General features: G+C 46.3%; 1 protein-coding gene across 6 annotated transcripts in view; it reads left to right on the forward strand.

Annotated features, from left to right (window-relative positions):
• EPS8L2 (EPS8 signaling adaptor L2) overlaps nucleotides 1-24,892 on the forward strand; it is a 110,501-nt gene that overhangs the window by 66,274 nt on the left and 19,335 nt on the right. For all 6 annotated transcript variants that reach the window (XM_073347145.1, XM_073347142.1, XM_073347141.1 and 3 more), the window contains 8 exons: nucleotides 1,902-1,966; nucleotides 11,548-11,709; nucleotides 12,777-12,926; nucleotides 14,266-14,345; nucleotides 16,535-16,680; nucleotides 22,236-22,315; nucleotides 22,906-23,032; nucleotides 23,420-23,508. In XM_073347145.1, coding sequence (XP_073203246.1) covers nucleotides 1,902-1,966; nucleotides 11,548-11,709; nucleotides 12,777-12,926; nucleotides 14,266-14,345; nucleotides 16,535-16,680; nucleotides 22,236-22,315; nucleotides 22,906-23,032; nucleotides 23,420-23,508 — 899 coding nt within the window. The remainder of the gene's footprint in view (nucleotides 1-1,901; nucleotides 1,967-11,547; nucleotides 11,710-12,776; nucleotides 12,927-14,265; nucleotides 14,346-16,534; nucleotides 16,681-22,235; nucleotides 22,316-22,905; nucleotides 23,033-23,419; nucleotides 23,509-24,892) is intronic.

Here is a 24,892-nt window from a genome sequence, read left to right on the forward strand (position 1 = left end):
CTGACTGCCGGCCCCTTGCCAGCCAGGGTCCCGGCCGCAGGCCCTGCTCAGCCTGCTGCCGGCCTAGGTGAATGGAACCCCAGGCTGGCAGCGGGCCAGTGGCATAAGATCAGCATTTTAATTTAATTTTAAATGAAGCTTCTTAAACATTTTGAAAACCTTGTTTACTTACATACGACAATAGTTTAGTTATATAATATATAGACTTCTAGAGCGAGACCTTCTAAAAAACGTTAAAACGTATGACTGGCACGCGAAACCTTAAATTAGAGTGAATAAATGAAGACGCGGCACGCCACTTCGGAAAGGTTACTGACCCCTGGTATAAATGATGTCACACAGGGGTGTGACTAAAGCACTCCCCGAGTGACGTACGTTACCCGAAGCGCAGGTGTGGACAGCGCAATGCTGCGCACTGGGACGGGAGAGCTCTCTCCCCTCAGCTTAGAGCGTCTGCACTGGTGCAGCTGCCCCACTGTAAGCACTGTAGTGTAGCCATCGCCTTAGTTTATGGTCTGAGTCCATTCCCACTGAAGACAATAGGAGTTTTACTGTTGACTTTAGTAGGAGCTGGACAGGATTCTTGGATAACAAGTTCCTCAGGGTGGGGAGCTTGTGGTTTTTTTTAGATTTGTAAAGCCCCATGCACCCTTGTGACACTAAATAAACAGCAGCAGCAGGAAGGTAAGCTCTAGCAAGTAGTGATTTTAGCATTCATATACTTCTGGACATATTTAATGCAAGGGACAGATACGAAATAATTAACTTTCAAAACAGCCCTATGTGGTGCATAAGTAGTGATATCCCCATTTCACAGATGGGGAAAACTGAGACTGAGAGGTAAAGTGACTCACCCATGGCCATACAGCAGGCAGTGGCAGAGCCAGGATTCGAAGTCAAGATCTCTCAACTCCTAGAGTTACGCTCTTTCCTGTAGACCACAATTCTTGGGATTATACAATAGGGAAAAACGGCTGCTAGGAATGGAAGTGTGGGAGATGAAGCCCATGCACACACACTGCCTGTCAGAGTAGCTTAAAGGATCCGAAGCACACCAATTTAGTCTGATGGGGCGAGGGGAGAGAAATAAACCCACTCCTTTATACACTATGAGATTGCATTGAGAGGATGTGAGCATCATCAGGCATCAAGACTTTTTGATGTAACTATTGTAGTTCTCAAGGTTAACCCCTAAAAGTGATGATTAATGTCACTCAAAAAATTGATATTTCAATTTTTTTTTTGCAAATCCCCTCCCAATACACTTTTCAGAGTTTAAAAAAAAACGCTATTTTCAGTTTTCCAAAATGTTATTGAAAGTATTATGGATGGTTTTGAAAATATCAAAAGAAAAAAAATTGATTTTTTTCCCCGTTTGTTTGGTTTTTTAATTTGGGCAGAAACAATTTGGTAAATTTGACCTGAATCTGCATTTAAAAAAAAAAGTTTTGTCAGACATTTTGCCCAGCTTTAATGTAGAGCTTTTGTGCAGCGTGGTGGGTGTTCATAATTTCCCTTTCAGAGAAATTTTGCTTTGTGGCCCTGAGCCAGGTTTCTCAGGCAGGGGAGCCATACCTCACTCTCTCTCTTCTGATAACCTCATAGTTTATCTGGCTTTTTAAGTTTCATTTCTTTGACAAACAAGCTTCCAGAAATTCCCCTGGCTTCCAGAAATCAAGTTACCGGTAATATGAAAATCCAGACGTGTTGTTTGCGAGTCTCTGTAATAAAGGTTAATATATTTTTCTACACATGCGCTGTTTCCAATGGATTTGATTAATCCAATACATTCAGAGGGATTGAGAAAGGCAGTAGAGCCAGTCATGTGAGCTACGGTCCTTGGATCCTATTTCACTGATAAATGAACATTAAATGCAAGGCATGTTTTCTTCTTTTTTCAGAACAAAGGAAGAAATACTCTAACTCTAATGTAATTATGCATGAGACATCGCAGTACCATGTACAGGTGAGTTTGCAAACAGCCTTTACGGGAATGAGCAGTAAACTGCGTCAGCGATGGGTGCTGATAACGAACGTGATTCATTTGTATCATGACCCTTGCTTAATTCACTATGCATGACACATCATGGAACCTAATTAGTTCAGAGGCCAATTAGAAGCCTTTCTACGAATGAGCAAAGGTCACCCTACCCACAGGAAGTCATTGATAGTGGCTGATAATGAAACCTCTTGAACCGCATGCTCCTTTCGCCAGTGTTTAGTCTGCTAGTTCTTTCTTCCTTTTCCCATGCCCAATGCCTTTTGAGGGCTAATGTAAACGTACTGTTACAACCTGGCCCACTCCATGCAGTCACCAGTCTGTTGACAGTGGACTTGTGCTTCCAAGCCAACCAGGTCTGGGCAGAGAGTCTAGTCACTGTTTCTTAGGACACATTCCTGGGCTCAGACCTCTTGCCTGATACTCTTCCTTGGGACAGGGAGGTGCTGCCATCCAGCTACCCTGAATCCAGCGTTCAAGACTTCCCAGGCTCCCCAGTCACAGATACCTGCTCCCCCAGCATTCCACCCAGGCTTTGGGCTTCCAGTTTAAACCCTTCAGGGACAATGTGGCAGGAAAGCAAGGAACACAGCAAAGGAATTTCTTAACCACAGTGATTTTACTCTTAAAGCACCCAACAGATCGAGATCTTTGAAACTAACAAGAGTCCTAAGACACATCCTTCCCTCATCTGATCTCACCCCTTCTGTGATTCCATGGGTTGTCTATGTTTCAGGCTGGGCAGGGTTCCTCCTGCCCTCCCCAGTCCTTCTTACATGTGGTGAAGATTGGCTCCTCCACAGAGCTGCACCCCCTCTTAAGTAGGCCTCCGGGCATAGGTCTACACTTCATTGTAAACCCAGGTCTGTGGGACCCGAGCATGTGGACTTGGTGTTTCCAAGCCTGTGCTTGAGCATCCATACTGCATTGTAAGCCTGGGTTTATGCTAATGAGTCCATACTGCACGCCACAGACCTTCTGACTTGCATCTGCAGCTTGAGCTGCACAATGACAGGGCTGGGCCAGTGTCTCAGCAGGACTTGGCTCCACCCCCCAACAGGGTCCTAGGACCCAGGTCCTGCATGCATGCTGATCTGTGTCAGACTGATTTGTGAGTGGATGGAAGCGGGGAGTTGGGCTCAAACTGCATCAGAGTCCAGCCTGAGCGTGCAATGTCGAGATACCCCGTCTCTCTGCCAAGTGTTCCAGTGCAAAGCTCCAGCCTCTCCCACAGTCATGCTTGACCCAGCTGTGTAGAAAAAGACCTTATGCCATGGGGGTTGGCCAGGAGTTGAGAGTCACTCAAAGTCAATAGCACCAGGTGACTCTCAGTGATAGTGCTTCATTGAGGTATCCGCTTTCCCGGGCATGGCAGAGCAGCTGTGTGGAAACAGTACAATAGGTTGTCTTTGGGCATGTTTACGCTTCTGTTCAACACAGTACAAAATGGAGGCCATAATTTGATACTTACCTATCCCACTCTGCTGCACATACATTATAAATTCATCAATACATCCCTTGTTTGTAGCCCTTGCATTTTGGTGTTGTGGAGAGAGAGGTTGTGAAAGCCACCAAGGTGTTGACAGAATTCACAAAGCCTTGTGATGTCAGGACAACAGTCTTTCTAAGCTCCTGGGTTCAGCACCTCTAGCTAGCTGTTCTGCAGTGAAGACATAGGCCTCCGAGGGTACATCTACACAGCAACTCGGAGGTGCAATTCCCAGTTTAGGTAGATGTTCTGCTCAAACTAATGCCTAAGAATAGCAGCATGGCTGCAGCCCGCAGCAGCATTGCCAGTGGCTCAGTTCAGCTGTCTGAGTACAATCCCACCTGACTCCTCTGGGTATGTCTGTGGGCAGCTAGCCTGAGCTGCCACCCATGCCATCACGAACACACAGCTCTAGCTAGGCACTAGCTAAAGCAGAGCTAGCAAGTGTATGTCTACCCACGCTGGGAATTACACCTCCCAGCTTCATAGACATACCCTGAGAGGGTTACAGGCTCACCACCTCTGCCTCGTTGGGCTGAGATCAAGACCCAGGCCTTTGTGAGGCCTAGCTTGCTGATCTGACACATCACAGATCTCCGGGAGGCAGCAATTCTAACACGCTGAGCTAATGTCAAGGCTCAGATCTCCAGTGATACATCCACACAGCCAGTGGCAGCAAGCCACTGAGCCTAGGTCAACCGACTCGGACTCGTGGGCCCCACATTACCTTGTTAAAATAGCTATAGCTGTCTGAATATGTCCCCAGTGGGTCAGGCACGATTGAACTCATGTGGCTAGCCTGAGCCACTGCCCACGTCACCAATTTTACTGCGCTAGCTCAAACTGATCTGGGAAGCACCCTCTCAGCTGCCGTGTAGACACACCCAGTGCGGTCTCTAGCTTGCTGAGAGAATGTCAAGTTCCCGCTTTTGTGAAATTAGGGTTCACTTGCTTGGCTGATGTCAGGACAACTGCCTTTGGCAGCTCACTGGCCCAGCATCTCTAGCTTACAGGGCTGATATGAAGGCAAAGTTCTCTGCAAAGTGATTAGCTCATCAGCTATAGCCTGCTGAGCTAACATCACGGCAGAGACCTCCTTGTGGGCTACTTGCTCAAGAACCATTGTCAAAGGGTCAGCGGGAGTCCCAAGGCACCACCCTCTCTCTGGCAGCGGTAATGCCTCGTGGCCAGGGTCCAAGGCACCGCCCTCTCTCTGGTGGCGGTAATGCCTAGTGGCCAGGGTCCAAGGTGCTGCCCTCTTGCAGCGGTAATACCTCGTGGCCAGGGTCCAGTAGTCACTGCAGCCAGCGGCTGTATCGCCCAATGGTGAGAGTCCAAGTAGGCTGCTTTCCCTACCGGCTAGGGTGCCTAGTGGTGAGTGTGGCGAGGGTAGAGGAACTCCAGCCCACCCTACTCCAGCTGCTTCCGACCTAGGGCCTTTCAAAACCAGCTACCCTGGTACAGGGCTCAGGGCTCCATATCCCCAGATGCATTCCCTGCGTCGCTTCCTGCCCTTTGCTCTGTCTCTGGGATCCCCTCTGACGCATTGTCTCCTTTGGTCCCCGCGGTTGAAAGGCTTCCTGCTGCACGGCTAAGGTGTGCTGCCTTGGTGGGTTGGAGTCCCGGTGGCGTCTCAGCAGGCATTTGCAGCACACATCCATTCTCCTCCTCAGCCATCCACACTGAGCTGAGCTGCTTCCTTTTATATTCTCCCTCCACTGGGAGCATGGCCCAAAGCCAGTTTTTAAACCCTGCGTCGCCAGTGCAGGGTTGATATGCCCCGTCACAGCCATAGCATTCTGGGTCAACACCAAGCATGCACTGCTAAGTTCTCTGGATCAGTTTCTCTAGCTTGCCCAGATGATGCCAAAGCACTGGTGGCAACTAACTCAGCAGTTTTAGCACGGTAGGCTGTTACCAAGGTCCAGGCCTGTGTGAGGTCAGTCACAGCACCTTGAGCCCCCTGAGCTTATCTAGAGACCCTCAGTTCTGTAAGACAACTCTATCAGCATTTGGCTGGCAGGCTGATGTCAAGGCAAAGACTGGGCCTCTTGGAGCTTGCTGGCTCAGCAGCTTTTGTGTACTGGTCTGAAGCCAAGTAAGCCTCTGAGAAAGTCACAGCCACAGCAGCAGTGGTTAAAAATAGGTCCACACAGGTGAGGGGAGTGCAACCATTGTGGCGGTTGTAGATTGTTATAGGTATTGAGGTTCGCAGTGTTGTTGTAGCTATGTTGGTCCCAGGAGATCAGAGACACAAGGTGGGTGAGGCATTGTAGGAGCTGGTCCAATAAATATATTAACTCACGCACCTTGGCTCATAGGTATTGACATCACATTATGAGAGGATGTTGTGTCATCTCATGTGATGGGACATGGCACGTGGAAGAGAATGGGACAAAGGAATCAGCATACCTGAAAGGAATCCATGTCCCCAAGTAGGCCTGGGCCGGGTGGGGGGAGGGAGAGTGTGTGTGTGTGTGTGAGAGAGAGAGAGAGAGAGAGAGAGAAACACTTGTGCTCCCAGCCTTTCTTTCTACTCTGTAGTGCCAGGAGGAGAGAGGCAGCTGACAGGGCCGCTCTGTCTAAGGGAGGGGAAGTCAGCAGCAGGGTCTCCCTTCCCTGCTCCCCAAGGGGAGGGAGAGCTGAGTGAAGCAGGATCTGCCTTTCCCCCATGTCTGTGCCCAAGGGCACAGGAGGAACCAGCAAGGCATCAGGAGGAGGCAGACTGGGGCCTCCCAACTTGGACAATCCTCCTCCTACACCAGATGGGATGCTGCTGCTCTGCCTAGTGGCAGGAAAAACTCAGAGACTCATCAACTCCCCAGCCAGGCACCAGTCCCTCCTGCTGCTCCCACTTCAGATTCTCCCTGACATCACCAGCCAGTGAAGAGGCAGGAGGAAGGGGAGCTCTGGGAGAGCCGAGTTCTCCTAAGCCTAGAAGAGAAAAGGCAAACGCTCTTGCTCTCTCTGCTTTAAGCATGTGCTCCCCCATGTGACCCCTGAATTTAAACTCTGGTTGATTGGCACAAGCTTATGAATTAAAGGAGAGTCCTACAGTGGTTGCTGAAATCCATCTGCCAGAACAAGAGGGCCCCACTGAGCGTGACCTCCCACCAAGAGAGGTAAAGGGGCTCCCTCTCCAGCTGTTGTTGCTTGACCCTGCTGTGGCCTGCTCGACATCAAGGTAGCAGCACTCCCATCGTCCATTGTTACAGACATCCCACTTCCAAATGAGGAGCCAGCCTCATCGGAGAGAGGATCCTTGCTCCGCTGAGCCCTGAAATGTAGCATTTTGGTGGTGATCCTGTCAGGGAACATCAGGCAATTTCTCCGTAACACCAAGATTTGGTCTCCCTGTCATGTCAGATTTTAAAGCCCAAAGAGACCACGATGATCATTTAGTCTGACCTTCTACAGAACACCAGCCACTGAGCTTCACCCAGCCACGACTCCATCTGCTAGGCAGAGGGTCAGAATCTACAGGCAACATGAGAATAACGACCTCACTGCTCTTCTTTGCCCGTCACTACATGGGACTCTTTGAAGGGGTGCACTGGAGAGGAAAAGCATTCTGTGCGGGGTCATGACCCCATCTGGGGCCCATTAATAGGTTGTGGGGGATCATGGCCACCCTCCTTTATATGGCTAGACGAAAAAGGGGGATGGGAGCATCCTGAAAAACGTTTGTTGCAAAATGGCATCAACCGTGTGGAAAAGGTAGAGAACCCCTGAGACAGAGGACATGGAGAGCCTAACACAGGTGTGTTTGGTTCAGCCATCTCGCGGCTATCAAGCTGCATTTTAAAGAATTCTTTTCTAACTTGCTGAAAATTAGGAAAACCATAGACGTGAACTGAAGAGCTAGAGGAGGTAGCAAAATCTGACGCTGCATGGATGGCAAAGTTTGCGGAACGGCGAGCAGCCCTCCTCTGCTGTGCGCAGTAGCTAGGCCTCACAGCAATACTGTTCTAGGGGGACTCTAGGGAGACTGTTGCATCAGAAGGTATCACTGCCACAGATTAACATTGCATTGGGTATTGGAGGCTGAAGCAAGGGCAGGCTGCCAATGGCCTCTCATGGGATGTGTGGATCCAAGTGAAAGGTCTGTGCTTCCTGCTTCGCTCCCCGAGGTGGAATGGTATTACAGAAGCAACACAGTCAGCAGGCAGTGTAGAGGAAGCATCTCTTGCTGTGCTGGGGGAACACCTTCTGCTTGATGCAGAAGTGGCATTGAGCATCTAGCCCTGCTTGGGTTTGTAATGAGCAACTTCTGGCCAGAGGCTGTCAGGTGGAGGAGGAAATGGGTTGATTCCCATGGACCGTTTCCAGTCCACAAGAAATAAAAAGGTATCTAAAACCAGTTGGTCACTTGTCATATATTTTAAATGCACAAGGCAGGAAAAATAGGGAGATGAATTTTTGAGATAAATTCTTTCTTATCAGAGGTTCCTATATACTAAAAGAAGTATCCTTCTGTCCGCTGTAGAGACCTGATCCAGCAAAGCACTTAAGCACCTGCTTAACTTTAAGCAGGTACCTGAGCAGTCCCATTGATTTCAGTGGGACTACTCAGCTGCTTAAAGTTAAGCTCAGACTTAAGTGCTCTGTTGGATTGGGACCCTTTTGTCTTGTATAATTAAAGTTCAGAATAAGTAACTTGATGGCTAAGAGCCCCACTTTTGCTGTTGGTCACTGATGTGCATCTTGATTTTCACTTAAGAAAAGATCCCTAACATGTGACAAGAGTATTAAACCACTATTTCAATTAGACCTTACTCTAGAAAAAGTGTGCTGTATAACTGCACCAGAGGTGTATAAACTTTGTATTGTCCATATTGTCCTGAATGAGAATATAATAAAACCTTTAAATGGCTTCATTTCCCGCTGGCCTGTCATTTTTATATGCACACTTGTATAGACACATGCTACACATCATAAGCTGAATGACTAAAGGTTCATTTTTCTTCACATCCCTTTTTCTAGATCTCAGATACCGTATTTTCAATCTGATTTTTATTTTAAGCTATCATTAGAAGCCCCATAGTGTTACGTACCAAAAGGAAGTCACGGTGACAGAGAAGGGACTTTAAACAGTGACACACACTTCAACCCCCATTAGTTATGTTTCATGCCACCCATCCGTGAGGCTCCACCTTGAACTCTGATCAGAGCAAATACGTTTTCATTGCCATCCTGCAAGGTGTATGTGTTTTCATAAAAAATGAGTTGGCCTTTTATATGCAGAACAGCGATTTGTATAATGATAAAACTTGTTACTAAATTGCATTCATGGTCCATTCTTACAGTATATATTGGATCTGAATCACTTTACGGGTGAAATAGATTACATTTGCTTTTAGGCTTTCAAGTTTTCTTAAAATGAGATAAATACAAGACAGTAGCAAATGTCCCCCTTCCCTGGTAGCTTAAAAAAAAATTGGTCCAGTATCTAGATAAGAGTGAATGACAGGGGGGAGGAGAGGAGGCAAGGTGGGGGGAGTTAATCTACCAATACATGCTATGACAGTCATGTGAGCAACTATTACCCCTATAAATATTAATATAACCAACAGCAAATAGCAGAGGAATTTATGAAGACTGTAAAACAGGTAGATGAATGCCATAGAGCTGATTAGAATTCCAGGCAGTGACTGTAAAACAATGCAATTCACTGTTCGGAATTCAGTTTTGTCACCTCAGGAACATAAATATAGATAATATTATTGCCTTTATGAAATAACATTTGTGGTATGACATTTTAATTACATTTTAAATTTAATTTAATTTAATAAAACACCTGGGTGTGTTAATTCTCACCCGACTGCATGGCCAGTTCCGGCTTTCAGCACAGCTGCTCAGAGCACACCTGCCATGGTTTTGTTTACGTATGATTCAGTGCCCAATGAAGTCAATGGGAGTCTTTTCCTTGCCTTTGATGGGTGTTGAAATGGGCGCCTATTCAGTGCTAGGCATTTTACACACTTTCCTCCCTCCATCCAATCCCACATCTTGGCCTGTCTTTCTCACATCTCTTCATGGATGTCTAGCTATCAACTTAAATGCAACACCTCTATCACGATGCCTACAGAACACGGCTGACAATGGCTAGTCAAGCAGGTGGTGACTGCTACATATTATGCTATTTAAGCTATTATTAGAAGCCCCATAGTGTACCAAGAGGTACTTCCTATGTACCAAAAGGAAGTCACGGAGAAGGGACTTTAAACAGTGACACAAACTTCAGCCCCCATTAGTTATGTTTCATTCCACCCATCTGTATTATGATCATCCTCATCCTCCCCGGGCACCTCTATTTGTCTATTTTATTCACCTGTGGTGTTCCATCATAATTCTAGACTATGAACGTTCTGGGGTAGGAACGTTTAGTACAGTGCCTGGACCAATTGGCCCCTTATCATTGATTGAGGCCCCTCGCCACCACTGTAAATATAAGCAATAATAATATGAAATGATGTCTACTTCGAAAAGAGCTGACATTCTACCCCTGGCAGACAAAGGACAGGGGAAAAGGAGAACAAGGAACAATGCACACTTTCTTCTCTTAGGGTTCAGAGCAGTAGCTGTGTTAGTCTGTATTAGCAAAAACAACGGGGAGTCCTTGTGGCACCTTAGAGACTAACAAATTTATTTGGGCATAAGCTTTCGTGGGCTAGAACCTGCCACTCTCGTTATCACTTCAAAAGTTATTTTTCCTCCCTTTGTACCCTGCTGTCAATTGAATGGTCTCGTTAGATTAACCTCACCCTTGGTAAGGCAATTCACACCTTTTCATGTATTTATACCTGCGCCTGTATTTTCCACTCCATGCATCTGATTAAGTGGGTTCTAGCCCACGAAAGCTTATGCCCAAATAAATTTGTTAGTCTCTAAGGTGCCACAGGGACTCCTCGTTGTTTTCTCTTAGGGTGAGATTCACCACTCTGCTGGGAGCCTATCCAGCAGTGACAACCTATTTTCTGCCTTACAGCTTAAATAGACCATTGCTTTAAAAATGTTACTGGTTTTTCTAGCTCTTGATGTGATACCAGGTTACAGCTACAGATCTGATTTATTTGCATGCCTCTTGTGAAAGGTCAGAAGGTTACATGGCTTTCACTGGAATAATTGTAGAATGCCAGACAATATTATCCAGTAACTATAGAATTCATGTGTGTCACCGCTACATTCTCTGCAGTCAAACAACATTAGCCCAGGAGTTTCCCAATGCTCTTCCTGTGCTGCAATTGCACCTTATCTGCTCGTGAAGCATCCGTAAGTGACAGTGGATTTTATTTTCTAGGCCTTTGAGTTGGATCATCCATTGTTCATCAGCTAATGTTATTCCGAACAAGGTTACCAAGGAGAACTGTGCAGATCAGAGGCCCCTCAGCACCACTGGCATCCAAGATAATTACTTGTGACCCCCTCCTCTCGCTCTCATTCTAACTACCTTTATACATAGAAGAGTTACCAATTACCTTGGTACGGAGGGGTGAGCTGGAGGTGAAGAGCTCTATATTCCTTCATCATTCCCCTGCGTAGGGCCAGCTTTATAAGCAGTATAAGCGGCTGCCTAGAGGCCAGTTGGTCTCACCTTTTTCCATACTGTGACTCCATGTTATTAAAAATAAATAAATACACTCACGCTTCCCCCTCCCATTGAGCCATAAAGAAAGGGAGGGGGATTGTGCCTCAACCTGGACCAGTTCACACACAGCTTGGGGTTAAAAATCTACGGTTCAGAGCGCCATATCTAGGAGGTATTGTGACAAAGCATGGAGTCTTCACGACTAGCTGGTTAGAATTGCTACACTGGATACTGTCTCTTTAAGGGTAGCTGGAATGGGAGCCCAGCGAGATGGGGGGAGGGAGTAAGAATTATATACCTACGATGCCAATGCTGCTGAGGGGCAGGCTTGCCTCTGATCCACACAGTCCCCCTCTTGGTAAACTTTATTCTGTGCGACATGATTGAAATGAGCTAAGCTGACTTGAGGTCACCCTCACTCTTATTAGCCTGACACCTCTCCTGTGTGTATTCTCCCCCCTGCCCCCGCAGCACTTAGCCACATTCATCATGGATAAGAGTGAAGCCATTGTGACAGTGGACGACGCCATCAGGAAGCTGATGCAGCTCAATTCTAAAGAGAAGATCTGGGCCCAGGAGATGCTGCTGCAGGTGAATGACAAGTCCATCCGACTGCTAGACTGCGAATCACAGGTAGGTCGTGACCTTTCTCCTCCAGGGCAATATGCAAAATGGGCAATAGACTGCATTCAAAAGTATGCCACTTTCCGGTTGGCTGGGGAGGGGTAACATGCTTTTCTGGGGCTACTAAACTGGGAAAAATTGATACAAAAAACTGCAACCGGGACTGACTGATTTGAACGTGTAGGACAGAAGGGTTTCCTCTAGAGTTTGAGTGCACAGCAAGGTGGGACTGAACTAACTACCCAAACTCTCAGCTCCTTGCTGCTATGCTCAGGGGTGCACGATAAGTCAGACCTCGGTGGAAGTGACAGGTGGAGATTGATGGGTCCAGTCAGGAGTCCACAAAATGGTTTGGGTGGAATTCATCACTATTAATTATTTGTATTTCTGTGGCTCTAGGAGCCCCCAACACAGATTGATGCCCTGCTGTGCACATGTACACACACACACAATTCCTGCCCCAAAGGGTGTACAAGCTAAATAGCCAAGCCAAAGGGTGGGAGGAAAGTCTCATTATCCCCAGTTTAATAACAGGGAACTGAGGCACGGACACACTTGCCCAAGGTTACCCAGGGAGTGTGTGGCAATGCCACGAATAGAGCCCAGCTGTCCTGAGTCCCAGTCCGGTGCCTCAACCACAACCGCACCCTTCCTCTCGGTGCTCCCCGCCCAGCCCCGCTTGCCTGTGTTAACGCAAGCCCAGCGCTGCTAGTTCACTGCTGCAGGTGGGGCGTGGCAAGGGGACGACCTCTGTAGCACCAACACCAATGCATCGTGCTGCAAGCCCAAGAAGCAGCCTGTGCTCTGGGACCCCATCCCCAGAAAGCAAGGTGGGAAACTCCCCCTCCTCCTAGCTGGTCCCGAATTCCCAGGCTCATTCGTCCTCCCCAGACACTGACGGGAACTGTCTTCAGTGTCCGACACAGAGCTTCAGGGACATGTACTGCCGGGCGGCTCCTGCCCAGTGAGGTCTCCTACTCCCTGCAGCAGTGACTGCGTAAGGCAATGCAGGGGATGTCTAGGTGTTCTTTTAACACCACTCCCGGGTGCATAACCCCCTCCCTGATGTTTCACAGGAGGAACTGGAGGACTTTCCCCTGATGACGGTCCAGCTCTGCCAAACTGTGCTGAATCAGATGCGCTACACCTCCATCCTCCTGCTGGTGTGCCAGGACTCGGAGCAGCACAAGCCCGACATCCACTTCTTCAACTGCGACGAGGTGGAGGTGAGCAGGGAGGGAAAGTGAGAAGAGCTCTAGGAGGGAGAACTCATTACTGCTTGGGGCTAGATTTTCAAACCTTCCCCCTGCTTGGGCACATCAAGATTAAAAACCAAACCAGAACCGTATGGAAATGACGATGCAAGCCTCCATGTGCGGGAGTGAATGCAGAGTGGATGCACAGACGCACAGTCTGCATGAGCTTATCCTAAGCTGGCTCAAGTAAGGGTGCAGAGCAATGAATATTGTCATGCCAGGGTACTTTGCACTGAACATTGCCTTTCGTTCCACCCTGTCTAACATAGACCCAGAGCAGAGACATTTCACCAGAGTACGAATTACAGCGGCAATGCTTCCCATCCCTCCTTTTAGCTGGTAGCACTGGAGAGCGTTCTGCCGGCCTTAACTGCAATGCCTGGCCTGGCATTTACTGCTGCTGGAGATCCCCTTCTCAGTCAGAGCGGTGTAAATTGGTGCAGCTCCATTGAAATCAGTGCAACTGGCACGCAAAAGAATTACGTCAATACATCTGGAATTACTGGGAGGTTTTCCCTGCAGCCCTGTCCATTCTGGACCCTCAGTTGCCTCCTTCAATCCTATCCCTTCCTCTTCCAGAGAGCCAGTATGCGGCTGTGTAGCTTTGTCATCAGGCACACAGTCAGGAGTGCAGCCAGGAAGCTCTCTCCTTATCTACACTGAGATTTCAGCCCCACTGAGACTGCAGCTGCCAGTGAGCAAACCCCTAGTGTAAGCTCAGTTTACCCTAGGGCAACACAATTTGTATCCCAGTTCCAAATCAAAGGTGCAAATCACCAGTGTAAGCACATAACTACCCTCGCGGTTTGCACAGACACCAGTGGCTGAAATCCTAGGACATACGATGCCCAAGACTGTCAAAATCCTGCTGCTTCATAGCTAGTCACTTGAAACTAGTCCTCCTGCTTGAGAACCGGGTCCTTTCACTTGCACCAGTGTTCTCACTGGCTGCTCAGCTAGAGGTAGGGAGAGCACTACACAGTGAAACTGCCAAGTTCACTTGTAATGCAATATGAGCCTGTAGCCAGTGACATTCTCAGCCAGCTATTTCCCCATCACGCTACCTGCATCCTCTAGTTCATTCAAAGCAAAGCCTTTATGAGATCACTGGTTTCAGAGTAACAGCCGTGTTAGTCTGTATTCGCAAAAAGAAAAGGAGTACTTGTGGGACCTTAGAGATTAACCAATTTATTTGAGCATGAGCTTTGTGAGCTGTAGCTCACGAAAGCTCATGCTCAAATAAATTGGTTAGTCTCTAAGGTGCCACAAGTACTCCTTTTCTTTATGAGATCACTGTTTTGTGTTTAAGGCGGAGATGGTCCACGAGGACATAGAAAGTGCACTCGCCGATCACAAGCAGGGAAAGAAGATACGGCCGCAGACGCTCAAGTAAGTGCCGCAGACAGATGGGTTCCCAATGTGCAGTGAGGGAACAAATGCCCTCTGCTCTCATCGGCTACATAGAAGACAGAGTACAAAGGTGGACCCCAGGCTCTCCTGGATTAGTTTGAATCCAGAGACAGGTTAAGGTCAGGCTGGGATTTGAGATTCGGGTTCAAGGCCAAATGAGAGCTGGAGTTTGTTGGCAACGAAATCTTGCACACTGTTCTCGGGAGATTTTGTTCACATCTGAACGAGAGCAGGAAAATAGGCCCCCTCCTGGTTTTGGATCGAACCCAGAAATGAAACTAAAAGGGGAGGTTCAAATCCAACAGTTCAGGTTTATCACACACCTCCATTAAAAACAAAACCTCAAAGGGCTTTGAATTAGATGCTCTGCTTTAGGTCCGCCTACAGTTAATATGTTTAGGAGGACACAGGTAAAAGGCTAAAGTCAGACCTGGTGTAAGCTGGCTCAGTTCCATTGCAATTTACAAAGGGTCTGAATGTCTTCACTCGAAGTTTAGCCCTCCTTTTGCTGTCTGGAAATGGGAAGCGCAGGCACTTTGATAGATAAATGTTCTCATTTCACTGGGGTTCCGTTACCTTCTGTCCAAATGCCATTTTACAGCAATACTCTTTGGTGAATCACAAGTGAAATATTCTGGCTGCTGTGATACAATAGCGGGCTCTAGTTCCTTCTCCGCTCCACATGAGGAATCCCCCTAGCATCATAAAATATTCTGCTGCTTCAAGACACCAGATGAAACTGCCTACTCCAATATCAGTCAGACTTTTCTGAAAGTATGGACCCTATAGACCAGTGGCTCTCAACCTTTCCAGACTACTGTACCCCTTTCAGAAATTTGATTTGTCTTGTGAACCCCCAAGTTTCATCTCACTTAAAAACTACTTGCTTACAAAATCAGACATAGAAATACAAAAAAGTGTCACAGCACACTATTCCTGAAAAATTGCTGACTTTCTCATTTTTACCATAATTATAAAATAAATCATTGACAATATTTATATTCCACTTATTTCAGTGTGTAGTATATAGAACAGTATAAACAAGTTGTTGTCTGTATGAAATTTAGCTTATACTGACTTCCCTAGTGCTTTTTATGTAGCTTATTGTAAAACTAGGCAAATATCTAGATGAGTTGATGTACCCCTGGAAGACCTCTGTGTACCCCTGGGGGTACAATACCGCTGGTTGAGAACCACTGCTATAGACCAAACAGGAGGGAATTCAGTGTAATCAGTTAACATCTGTTCTTTTACTCATAGAAACTTACCAGAAATGCACATGGCAATGTGATCTCTTTTAATGTTGTTATATTGCAAACTCCAAATGCTAATTAAAATGGGAGGTGATGTGTGCCAGCAAAATGCTTTGTACTGAGATGGTTAGTGTTTCTCAAACCCTGAAAGAGCTGCATATATCTAGTGCAGGAGGTGGTTCAGATTAACCCACACCACTCAGTGTGGTGCTCTGTCTCCCTCTATAATGACAGGTTTCAGAGTAACAGCCGTGTTAGTCTGTATTCGCAAAAAGAAAAGGAGTACTTGTGGCACCTTAGAGACTAACCAATTTATTTGAGCATGAGCTTTCGTGAGCTACAGCTCACTTCATCGGATGCATACCGTGGAAACTGCAGCAGACTTTATATACACACAGAGATCATGAAACAATACCTCCTCCCACCCAGGAGGACAGTGGGGTGAGGAGGTATTGTTTCATGATCTCTGTGTGTATATAAAGTCTGCTGCAGTTTCCACGGTATGCATCCGATGAAGTGAGCTGTAGCTCACGAAAGCTCATGCTCAAATAAATTGGTTAGTCTCTAAGGTGCCACAAGTACTCCTTTTCTTTTTGTCTCCCTCTAGTGATGGCTGGGTCGCAGATGAGGCTGAAGGACCTGCTACAGCCTTGACTAACCGAGTGAGTCTTTTAGCTCAAGCAGTAGAGAGACTCACGTGTTAAGATCCAGACATTTCAGGTTTGATCCTCACTGCTGATGGCCTATCCAGGGGTGTGACATTGCACAAGCTCTGTGCACAAGGGTGAATTTCAGCCAAAACAAAGTAGCACACACTGAGTTTCCCTTCCCTGCTCCAACTGGCCACTCTCCGGAGAACAGGAAAGGCTGCTATTGGTGGTAGGATGAATTGCTTTTGTGTTCTTTACCCTGCAGAGTAAACCAAGAGAAAATAAAGCAGCGACAATCTATACTCCCACCGCCCCAAGGGCCAGCTCCTATCCCTATCCAGCATGAGATGCGAGGCTCACTACAGGACCACAGGAACCGTGTGGCTCCCACTCCAGAGCATAATGGACCAGGTACTGGAGACCTTCAATGGCTCTATAATAGGAATATGTGACTAATGCAAACAGTTACGCAGGCTGACTCCCATCCTGGACCTCTGGAACTGCACTGAACTTATTTTGGGTCTGACGTCGTCATAACACAAGAAAGCAAATGTCATTTCACGAGTTGCAAAGTGGTTACTGTAGAACTGGAAAACAAACACCCTTTGTTTATGCATTTCAAAAATGCAACCAACAGTACATATTTCTACCTGCCAGGCTAGCAACTGGTAACCTGAGCAATGTGAGTGGGCTCAATGAATCAAAGCCTGGAAGCTGCTTTTGAGGTCATGTTATTATCATTTGTATTGTGGTAGCACCTAGAGGTCCCAACAGAGATGAGGGCCCCACTAGGCAGTGTGCAAACACATAGTAAGGGACAGTCCTTGCCCAAATGACTTTACAGTATAAATAGACAAGACAAAGGGGATACAACAGACAAGTAGAAGATCAGGAACTGAATTCCTGGCCCCATTAAAGACTCAATGGAGCCAGGATTTCACCCAGAGAGACTCAGTGACTGGCCAAAGATCCTAGAGGGGGTCTGCAGAAGAGCCTGGGATAGAACTAAGGTCTCCTAAGTACCAGGCTAGTGCCTTAAACACAAGACCATCCTTCCTTCATTAGTCCTGATATTTTGTTTCACTTTGATCAGAAAGTTGTTTATTTTTCCTCCCAGAAAGAAGTTCCCAATTTCTTTCTTTGAAAAAGCACGGGTGGGGTAAAATGGCCAACAGATTTTACACGCCTTTATTACAGTTACATGAGTTGCTAACACTATGAGGTTTGCATTCTACCTGCTCTTTTTCTAGGCTCAAGAAAAGCCAACGTAACCAGGGTACAACATGAAACTCCAAATACAGTAAAAGCTGTGTTATCTGGCAAACTCTATAAACTGGCATTTCTGATCTTCAATGGGGTTGCCAGGTGTCCGGTTTTCTACCTGAACGCCTGGTCGAAAAGGTACCCAGGTGGCTCCAGCCAGCACCACTGACTGGGCCATTAAAAGTCTGGTTGGCGTGGGGCTGGCAGGCTCCCTACTTGGCTACGCATGGCTCCCCGGAAGCAGCAACATGTCCCTGCTGCTCCTAGATTGAGGAAGGGCCATGGGGGCTCCGAGTGCTGCCCCTGCCCCACCCCACGTGCTGGCTCCGCAGCTCCCTGCAGGTACCTGCAGGTGGAGGCAGTGCGCAGAGCTGCCTGGCCGTGCCTCTGCCTAAGAGCAGCAGGAAAGTGTCACCACTTTCCGGGAGCCGCCTGAGGTGAGCGTCGCCCAGATCCAGCACCCCGAAACCCCTCCCGTGCCCTTACCCTCTTCCCTGAGCTCCCTCCCACACCCAAACTCCCTCCCAGAGCCCGTGCCCTGCACCCCAACCCCCGGCCCTGAGCCCCCTCCCGCACCCAAACTGTCTCCTTTTTTGTTAACCAGAATTTTTGACTTACCGGCACCCCCAACATGCCTGATAAAGCTGTTACTGCACATAGAATCATAGAAATGTAGGTCTGGAAGGGACCTTGAGAGGTCAGATAGTCCATCCCACTATGTGCTTAGACAGAATCAAGTAAACCCAGTGCAACCCTTACAGGTGTTTGTCTAACCTGTTCTTAAAACCCCCAATGATGGGGATTCCACAACCTCCCTTGAAAGCCTATTCTAGTACTTAACTATCCTTATAGTTAGGTTTTTCCTAATAACTAACCTAAATCTCCCTTGCTGCAGACTAAGACGATTACTTCTTCTACCTTCAGAGGACATGGAGAACAATCAATCATTGTCCTTTTTATAACAGCCTGAGGGTTCTTTTCCCTGACTTCTTTTCTCAAGACTAAATATACCCTGTATTTTTAACCTTTCCTCATAGGTCACTTTTTCTAAATCTTTTATCATTTTTGTTGCCCTCCTCTGGACTCTCTCCAATCTTTCTAAAGTTTGGCGCCCAAAACTGGCCATAGCAAGTAGAGCAGGACAATTACCTCCCATGTCTTATATGTGACACTCCTTTTCAGACACCCCAGAACAATATTTGCCATTTTCACAACTGCATCACATTGTTGATTCATATTCAGTCTGTGATCCACTAGATCCCCCATATCCTTTCTGCAATACTACTTAGCCAGTTATTCCCCATTTTGTACCTGAGCATTTGATTTTTTTCTTCCTCAGTGCAGTACTTTGCACTTGTCTTTACTGAATTTCATCATTGACCAATTCTCCAATTTATCAAGGTCCTGAGGAGAGGAAATACTCTTTGTCGTCTACTGTCCGTCCTTGGGAAACAGCTGATCTGTTCTTCTGTGTAGAGAAATGCTATTTTAGAATCCGCTTTGCATAATGAAAATAATATACAGCTGGGATTAGAAGATAGAAATTTGATTATTTTTTTAAGTAACTGAGGTACACACAATACATACTAGATTTAGAATGTCTTGTTCCTGGATTCAGAAATGTCTCCAGGATGAAAAGGAAAATAATATTTATTACTTGCATTATTGCAATGCCTAGTGGCTTCAATCAATATCAGAGTCTCATTGTGGCAGATGCTGTATAAACACTCACTAAGAGACAGTACCTGCCCCAGAGAGCTTTACAATCAAAATAGACAAGACAGAAAAAGAAAGCATTACTATCTCCATTACCTGGTAATCTAGTAGGTCTTTTCCAGCTCTCATTTCTATGATCCTAAGCTATCATGGTGTATTTTTTCCTGCTCTCTGAGACCACATATGTAAATTACACACTTGGATGATATAGCTGGTGTTGGTACCCCAACATATGCACAGAAACATAGAACTTACAAGTGTAGCCCCAGCCGCTGTAACTGTACATCATACTGCTGTTATATTTTCATCTGCCTAGCAGTATGGTCATCACAGAGAACTCTCTGTTCAGGATTCACAACCAAGGCCATTTACACATGAGCAAACTGGAGCTGAAAATTCAAATGACTTGCTGTTGCTATTCCATAGCACGGGCACTGCCATTAAAAGAAACCAAGTAGCACAAGACCAGAAAATACCATCCAAGCTATAGTTTAAACAGAGGTTGCCATTCACCCTCCAAACCACCAACCCGATCCATCTTCCACAACAAGGAGCACAATGATAGGCCCAGGACATAATTTTTTATTACGCTACATTTCTCATCTAGCTGGCTTCATTGCTGTAATGTGACTCCAGCCAGTTATGTCCCCTTCCCAGGTGTAATCCTCAGCTACGTGACTAACGCGATAGACCATTGTGAAGTCATAGGCCTCAATCCTGCAAAGAGCTCTATGCAGGTGGATTAAGTCAGCGTGTGCAGCGGTCTGCCCATGATCAATGAAATCAATGGGGCCTTAAACTGTAGAGTTCACTAGCTCATTACAAACCTGCAAACATGCATCCTGGCAGACTGCCATGTGCAAAGAGGGCATGGCCACAATCCTAAATAGTTAGCATTGGCCACAGTTTGCAGAGACAAGACTTTGGAATATGTTGGCAACTGACCTCTTCTGGGACAGTCTCTTTCAATGAGATATCTCAGTGGGACTTCAAAAATGCCAAGGAAGATTTTTCTATCACTCACTGTATACTTGGCATGAAACCAATCTCTCTGGTTTCCCCACCCCTACATCTAATATCTATGATGTACCAAGTCCCGTTAACAGGATCTGAAGGGCACTTACTGGCATTTTGGTTTTGGTTCCACAAATTACTTCCTTTACTATTTTTCCAATACCGACTTCACTAAGAAGCGTGGTATCCCCTCCCCAGCCACAAGCACAGCTGGGTCTGAACTCTCCCTGCTGATCGATACCTTCATGTTCATGGTCAGACTGGGACTGTTCCATGGCCTCTCTGGATTACAGTCACCAGCTACACCACGCAGCGTAGTCAAGTGTACGTCTTATCCTACCTTCATAAAGGAGGTTAGAACTGTGCACCTTCTCCAAAAGTATAAGCTCTGGTCCCTTCAGCTGAAGCAGGATCTTTAATAGCTGTTATTAGGGTTTACACAACACAGGCTGCAGCCACTAGGGGGCAAGAGAGTCACACTTGAGCAGGTCTGCCATTCTATCCACCCAAGGACAGTGCTGTACAGACTCTAGACAATGCACTACTAGGTCTCTCACTGAACACTTTTGTTTATTATTTGCTTTACAGTAACACCCTGGGGCCCACTTAGTATCTGAGACCCATTGTACGGGGCTGGACATTTTAGAGTTAAGCCTCCTGTATTTTTTTATAGGCAACACTTCTGGTGCACAACATCATCATAAAATGGCCAAGACCTACATACCCTTAACTCTGCTCTTCACAGTATGTTCCAAATGCTTTATGGAATTCTCTAAATCTGCCCACTACATCAACAGGGCTGGCACTGCTTAAGTTCAGGGACCATGTCCAGATAAAACGGAGTCCGGCGTGTATCAGTGGGACAGTACAATACCTTGAATGTAGATGCTTCACTGAGTCGGTTCACCATTCAGACATAATTCAGTGCTTTCTCTGAACACCTGTCCAAACTTGTCACCTAATCCCCTCAGTTAGGGATGATATGCAGGCAGGTTTTGTGGTTCTCTGCCAAACCAATCTCCCAATGCTCCTGTATTATATATTCTGTGCATTTGTCTGAACTCCTATGGCACTTGCTAAAGGAGACTCTTGGGACTTTGAACTCTTGTTTCCTGAACTTAGTCGTTATTCTTTTAACGAAAAGCTGACCCAGAACCTGCTTATTCTGAAATACCGATATGTCATTGACCAGTCTGTCATTTGAAAGCCTATGGACTACCTGTGTCTTTGTTTTTATTTACTCAGGGTGAGCTTATGCAAATTAAACAGAATTACATCATGAGGCAGCACGTACAAGTCTGCACAGAGCTCCTCTGATCTTTGTACAAGCATGTATAAAATATCAGTCGAGCAGAAATCCTGGCACCCTGGGGCTAGCAGACGAGCTTTTGCATTTATTTGTGTCTTTTATTCTCTCTTTTCTTCAGTCATCCCTTGTATTTTTGATCTTTTGCCCATGTGACACTAGAAGCTTCTGCTGATGGATGGTGTGTATGTGTATTTCAGTCAACCTTGACCTAAGAGTGCACGTGGCAGCTCACATTGTGTTGCTTCGAGGTGTCAAGAGACTGCCGGTCAGATCTCCAGCAGACCAGCCTAGCAACACTGAAGTCAATAGAGCTACAGCTGAGGATCTGGCCCTGCATATTGCTTTCAGTAGCTACAACTAACTGGTTGTTGTTTCTTATGATTCATGCACTGTTTGCATTTGCAAGCGGACAGTAAATCAATACACAGACATCGCAGACAGGTGCTACACCTCTGAAGAGCTTAATTAGCAACATTGATCTCATCCTAGCTGAATGTTCTCTGCATTCCCATAGACACATTTTTGTAACCCAGCATAAATTAACATACAAAACCAATCAAGTTTTATCACTCAGTTGGGTACAATGCCTTTATTATTTGTTGGGAGTGCACCCCCATTTTCATCCTTCTGATTGTTAACACCTTGCTGTTTGCTTGCTTGGCAGAATTTGAACAAAGCAGCTCCAGCTCCCAGGAGCATGAAGAGTCCCGAGCGATCTTAGCACAGAAGATCGAAAAAGAAACGGTTGGTAGCAGGAGTTGGGCATCCATAACAGGCAGAGAGATGTGGGGAGAAAGGGAAGAAGTTTGTCCTTATTGGACAAATTGCATGAAATTTAATCATTTAAAACTGGCACCTAGATACCCACCAAGAGGAGATGGACAAGAGAGACGATAATGCATAGGTCAGATTGTGCCATTTGTACGTGCCTTACTCCTTGAGTAGTTGGGACTTTTCAAAAAGAGTGAGGTACTAACTTGATATGGAAAAGAGTGCCCTGATTAGGCTCAGAGATGCTATTTATGCAGTTTATTTTTTCCAGTTGCCATGCAGTCCCATTCACAGGTGGTCAGATACCACATTGATGAATGCAGTAGAAGTGCCTAAACACAGAATTTTGTGCCTGGAAATCACACTGTTAGAAAAAGATCAATTCCACTTTATTTCATGCCTTGATAAACAGCTCCTCCAGGGGCTCTACGAAAGTGATCACTAGACCCTGGGACTGAGGTCCTGGTGGAAGTTATACTTCAACGCTTGGGCTCCTAAGTCTGATGCAGTAGCTGCTCTTTGGCCCTGGGTTCAGCATTTTTGTTTCTTTGCTCCATTCACAGCAAATCCTGAACAGCACCCTGGATGACATTGAGGTGTTTGTCGCTCGGCTTCAGAAAGCGGCAGAGGCATTCAAACAGCTGAACCAACGGAAGAAAGGGAAGAAGAACAAGAAGAAAGCGCCAGCAGGTATATTCCATCAACCAGCATAATAAGCAAGTGGGTAAACAAGAGGACTGAGTTAATGACTTGGGAGGAAATCTAAGCAGGAACAAATTGGTGTCTTCCTGAAGCCTTCAAGTTCAGGTTGAGTGACATAACAATACATTCAGCACCAGTCTATGACCCAGCTCAGTAAGCCCTTCCCTCTGGGAACCCATTCCTGGAGTACAGCAAAGATTGCAGCATAGAGAAAAGATGTTTGCATTGTCTTTATTATGTACGTGCTGCACTACTAGGGCTCCTGAAATCCAATGGGCCAAATATCCCCTTGTCATTAAAGCCAATTCCTTTAATTCACTGGAAATTTGCAACCATGCTTTGCTCAAATAATCTTTCTTCCCAACTTCTTTTCAGAGGGGGTACTGACTCTTAGAGCAAGACCTCCAATGGAGGCAGAGTTCATCGACTGCTTCCAGAAAACCAAGCTGGCTCTCAACCTCCTGGTAAGGTGCAAATGTATTTCATTCCCTTTCTGTGCTGCACGAAGAGTGCTGTATACCTGTAGGACACAACTACTAGGCATGTACATTGGAAAAGAACTGTGATCTCTCAGAACCAACAGAAAATAATACTGAAGCACCTGCTTTATTTCCTCCTGGTTATTTTACTGTGGGGGTGGGGTGGGACATATTCGAGACTCCCACCTCATAGTCACTTGTTGACAAAATGCTGGTTAAGGCTTTTATATAATGTTTCCTGAGGCAGGTTTCTAAAGGTAAAAAGGTGGAAGGTCCAGGCACAAAAATATTGTTACCACTTTTGACCCGACCTTCTAGTCAAAGTTCAGCCCTGGAGGTTGTTCTGGTAGGGAGGAGAATTGAAGGATGGAGTCTGGTACCTTTGAGGCAATTGTGTTTATTTACACAGAATGCACAAAGTCTGGTTCCCTGAAAACAGTAGGAACCAAACAACAGGAGACAGTGTCCTTGCTCACAGCACCAGACTTCTTTCAGCTGGCACCCCCCAACGGTGCACTCGCTCTCTCTTGGCTTTTCCCAGGATTGTGCTACCAGCTGCTTGCTAGGCCGCTGTCTGTCTCGCTTCTCCATCCACACACACACACCCCCTTACCCGAGGGCAATGACCTGTGGAGCCCACCACCCAGGTGGTCAGAGTTACTGAGCAGGCTCACGTACCCCCTTTAGTCTTAGGCAGGATGGCTCAGCTGTCTCTCAAAACTATATTAAATGAGGGGTGGAGATCACAACAGTTTAAATGAGGTTTAACCCAGCCCTCATATTTGCAGGCCAACATTTGTGTGAGCACAATTATCATAGCTGTGCACGCAAATGGGCCGTTAGACATCTAGATACTCATTTGGGCACAAGTCAGTATTTTTGCACATACCCTTCCACTTGCTGCCTTTAAAAGAAATCTGACTAGTTATGCAATCTTTCTACTTCTCTGTTTCGATGGGGGGCAGGAAAGGAAAAAGGTTGTAAATAGGAAAGAAAGAACCATTGTGCTTGAACACGATTCACATCGGACACTTTATATACAGCGTTACTTTGTATGAGCTCCTAAAATACTGGCCCACGTGAAGTCCATAGGTAAGTGAGCATGCCCATGCTTCTAATTCTTCCCCCCAAATGCTCTATATAGCTCTTACTTTCCATTTCTCCTCTGGATAAGTTGCCCTGTTACAAACAGTACAGCGAGGTACTACCAAGCGTGAAGATGTACCAAATGCTGTTGATTCGGCTTAACTATACATATTAGAAAAGCAGGGTAATGACTCTGTTTGAATGAATTCTGTCATTTCACAGCACTCTAACCAAGCTTGCCCAGTGAACCAGATCTAGCAAGATTCGTTTTAAGGAAGTTAGT

This window comes from Lepidochelys kempii, chromosome 6, assembly GCF_965140265.1.
Source record: "Lepidochelys kempii isolate rLepKem1 chromosome 6, rLepKem1.hap2, whole genome shotgun sequence".
Taxonomy (NCBI): Eukaryota; Metazoa; Chordata; order Testudines; family Cheloniidae; genus Lepidochelys; species Lepidochelys kempii.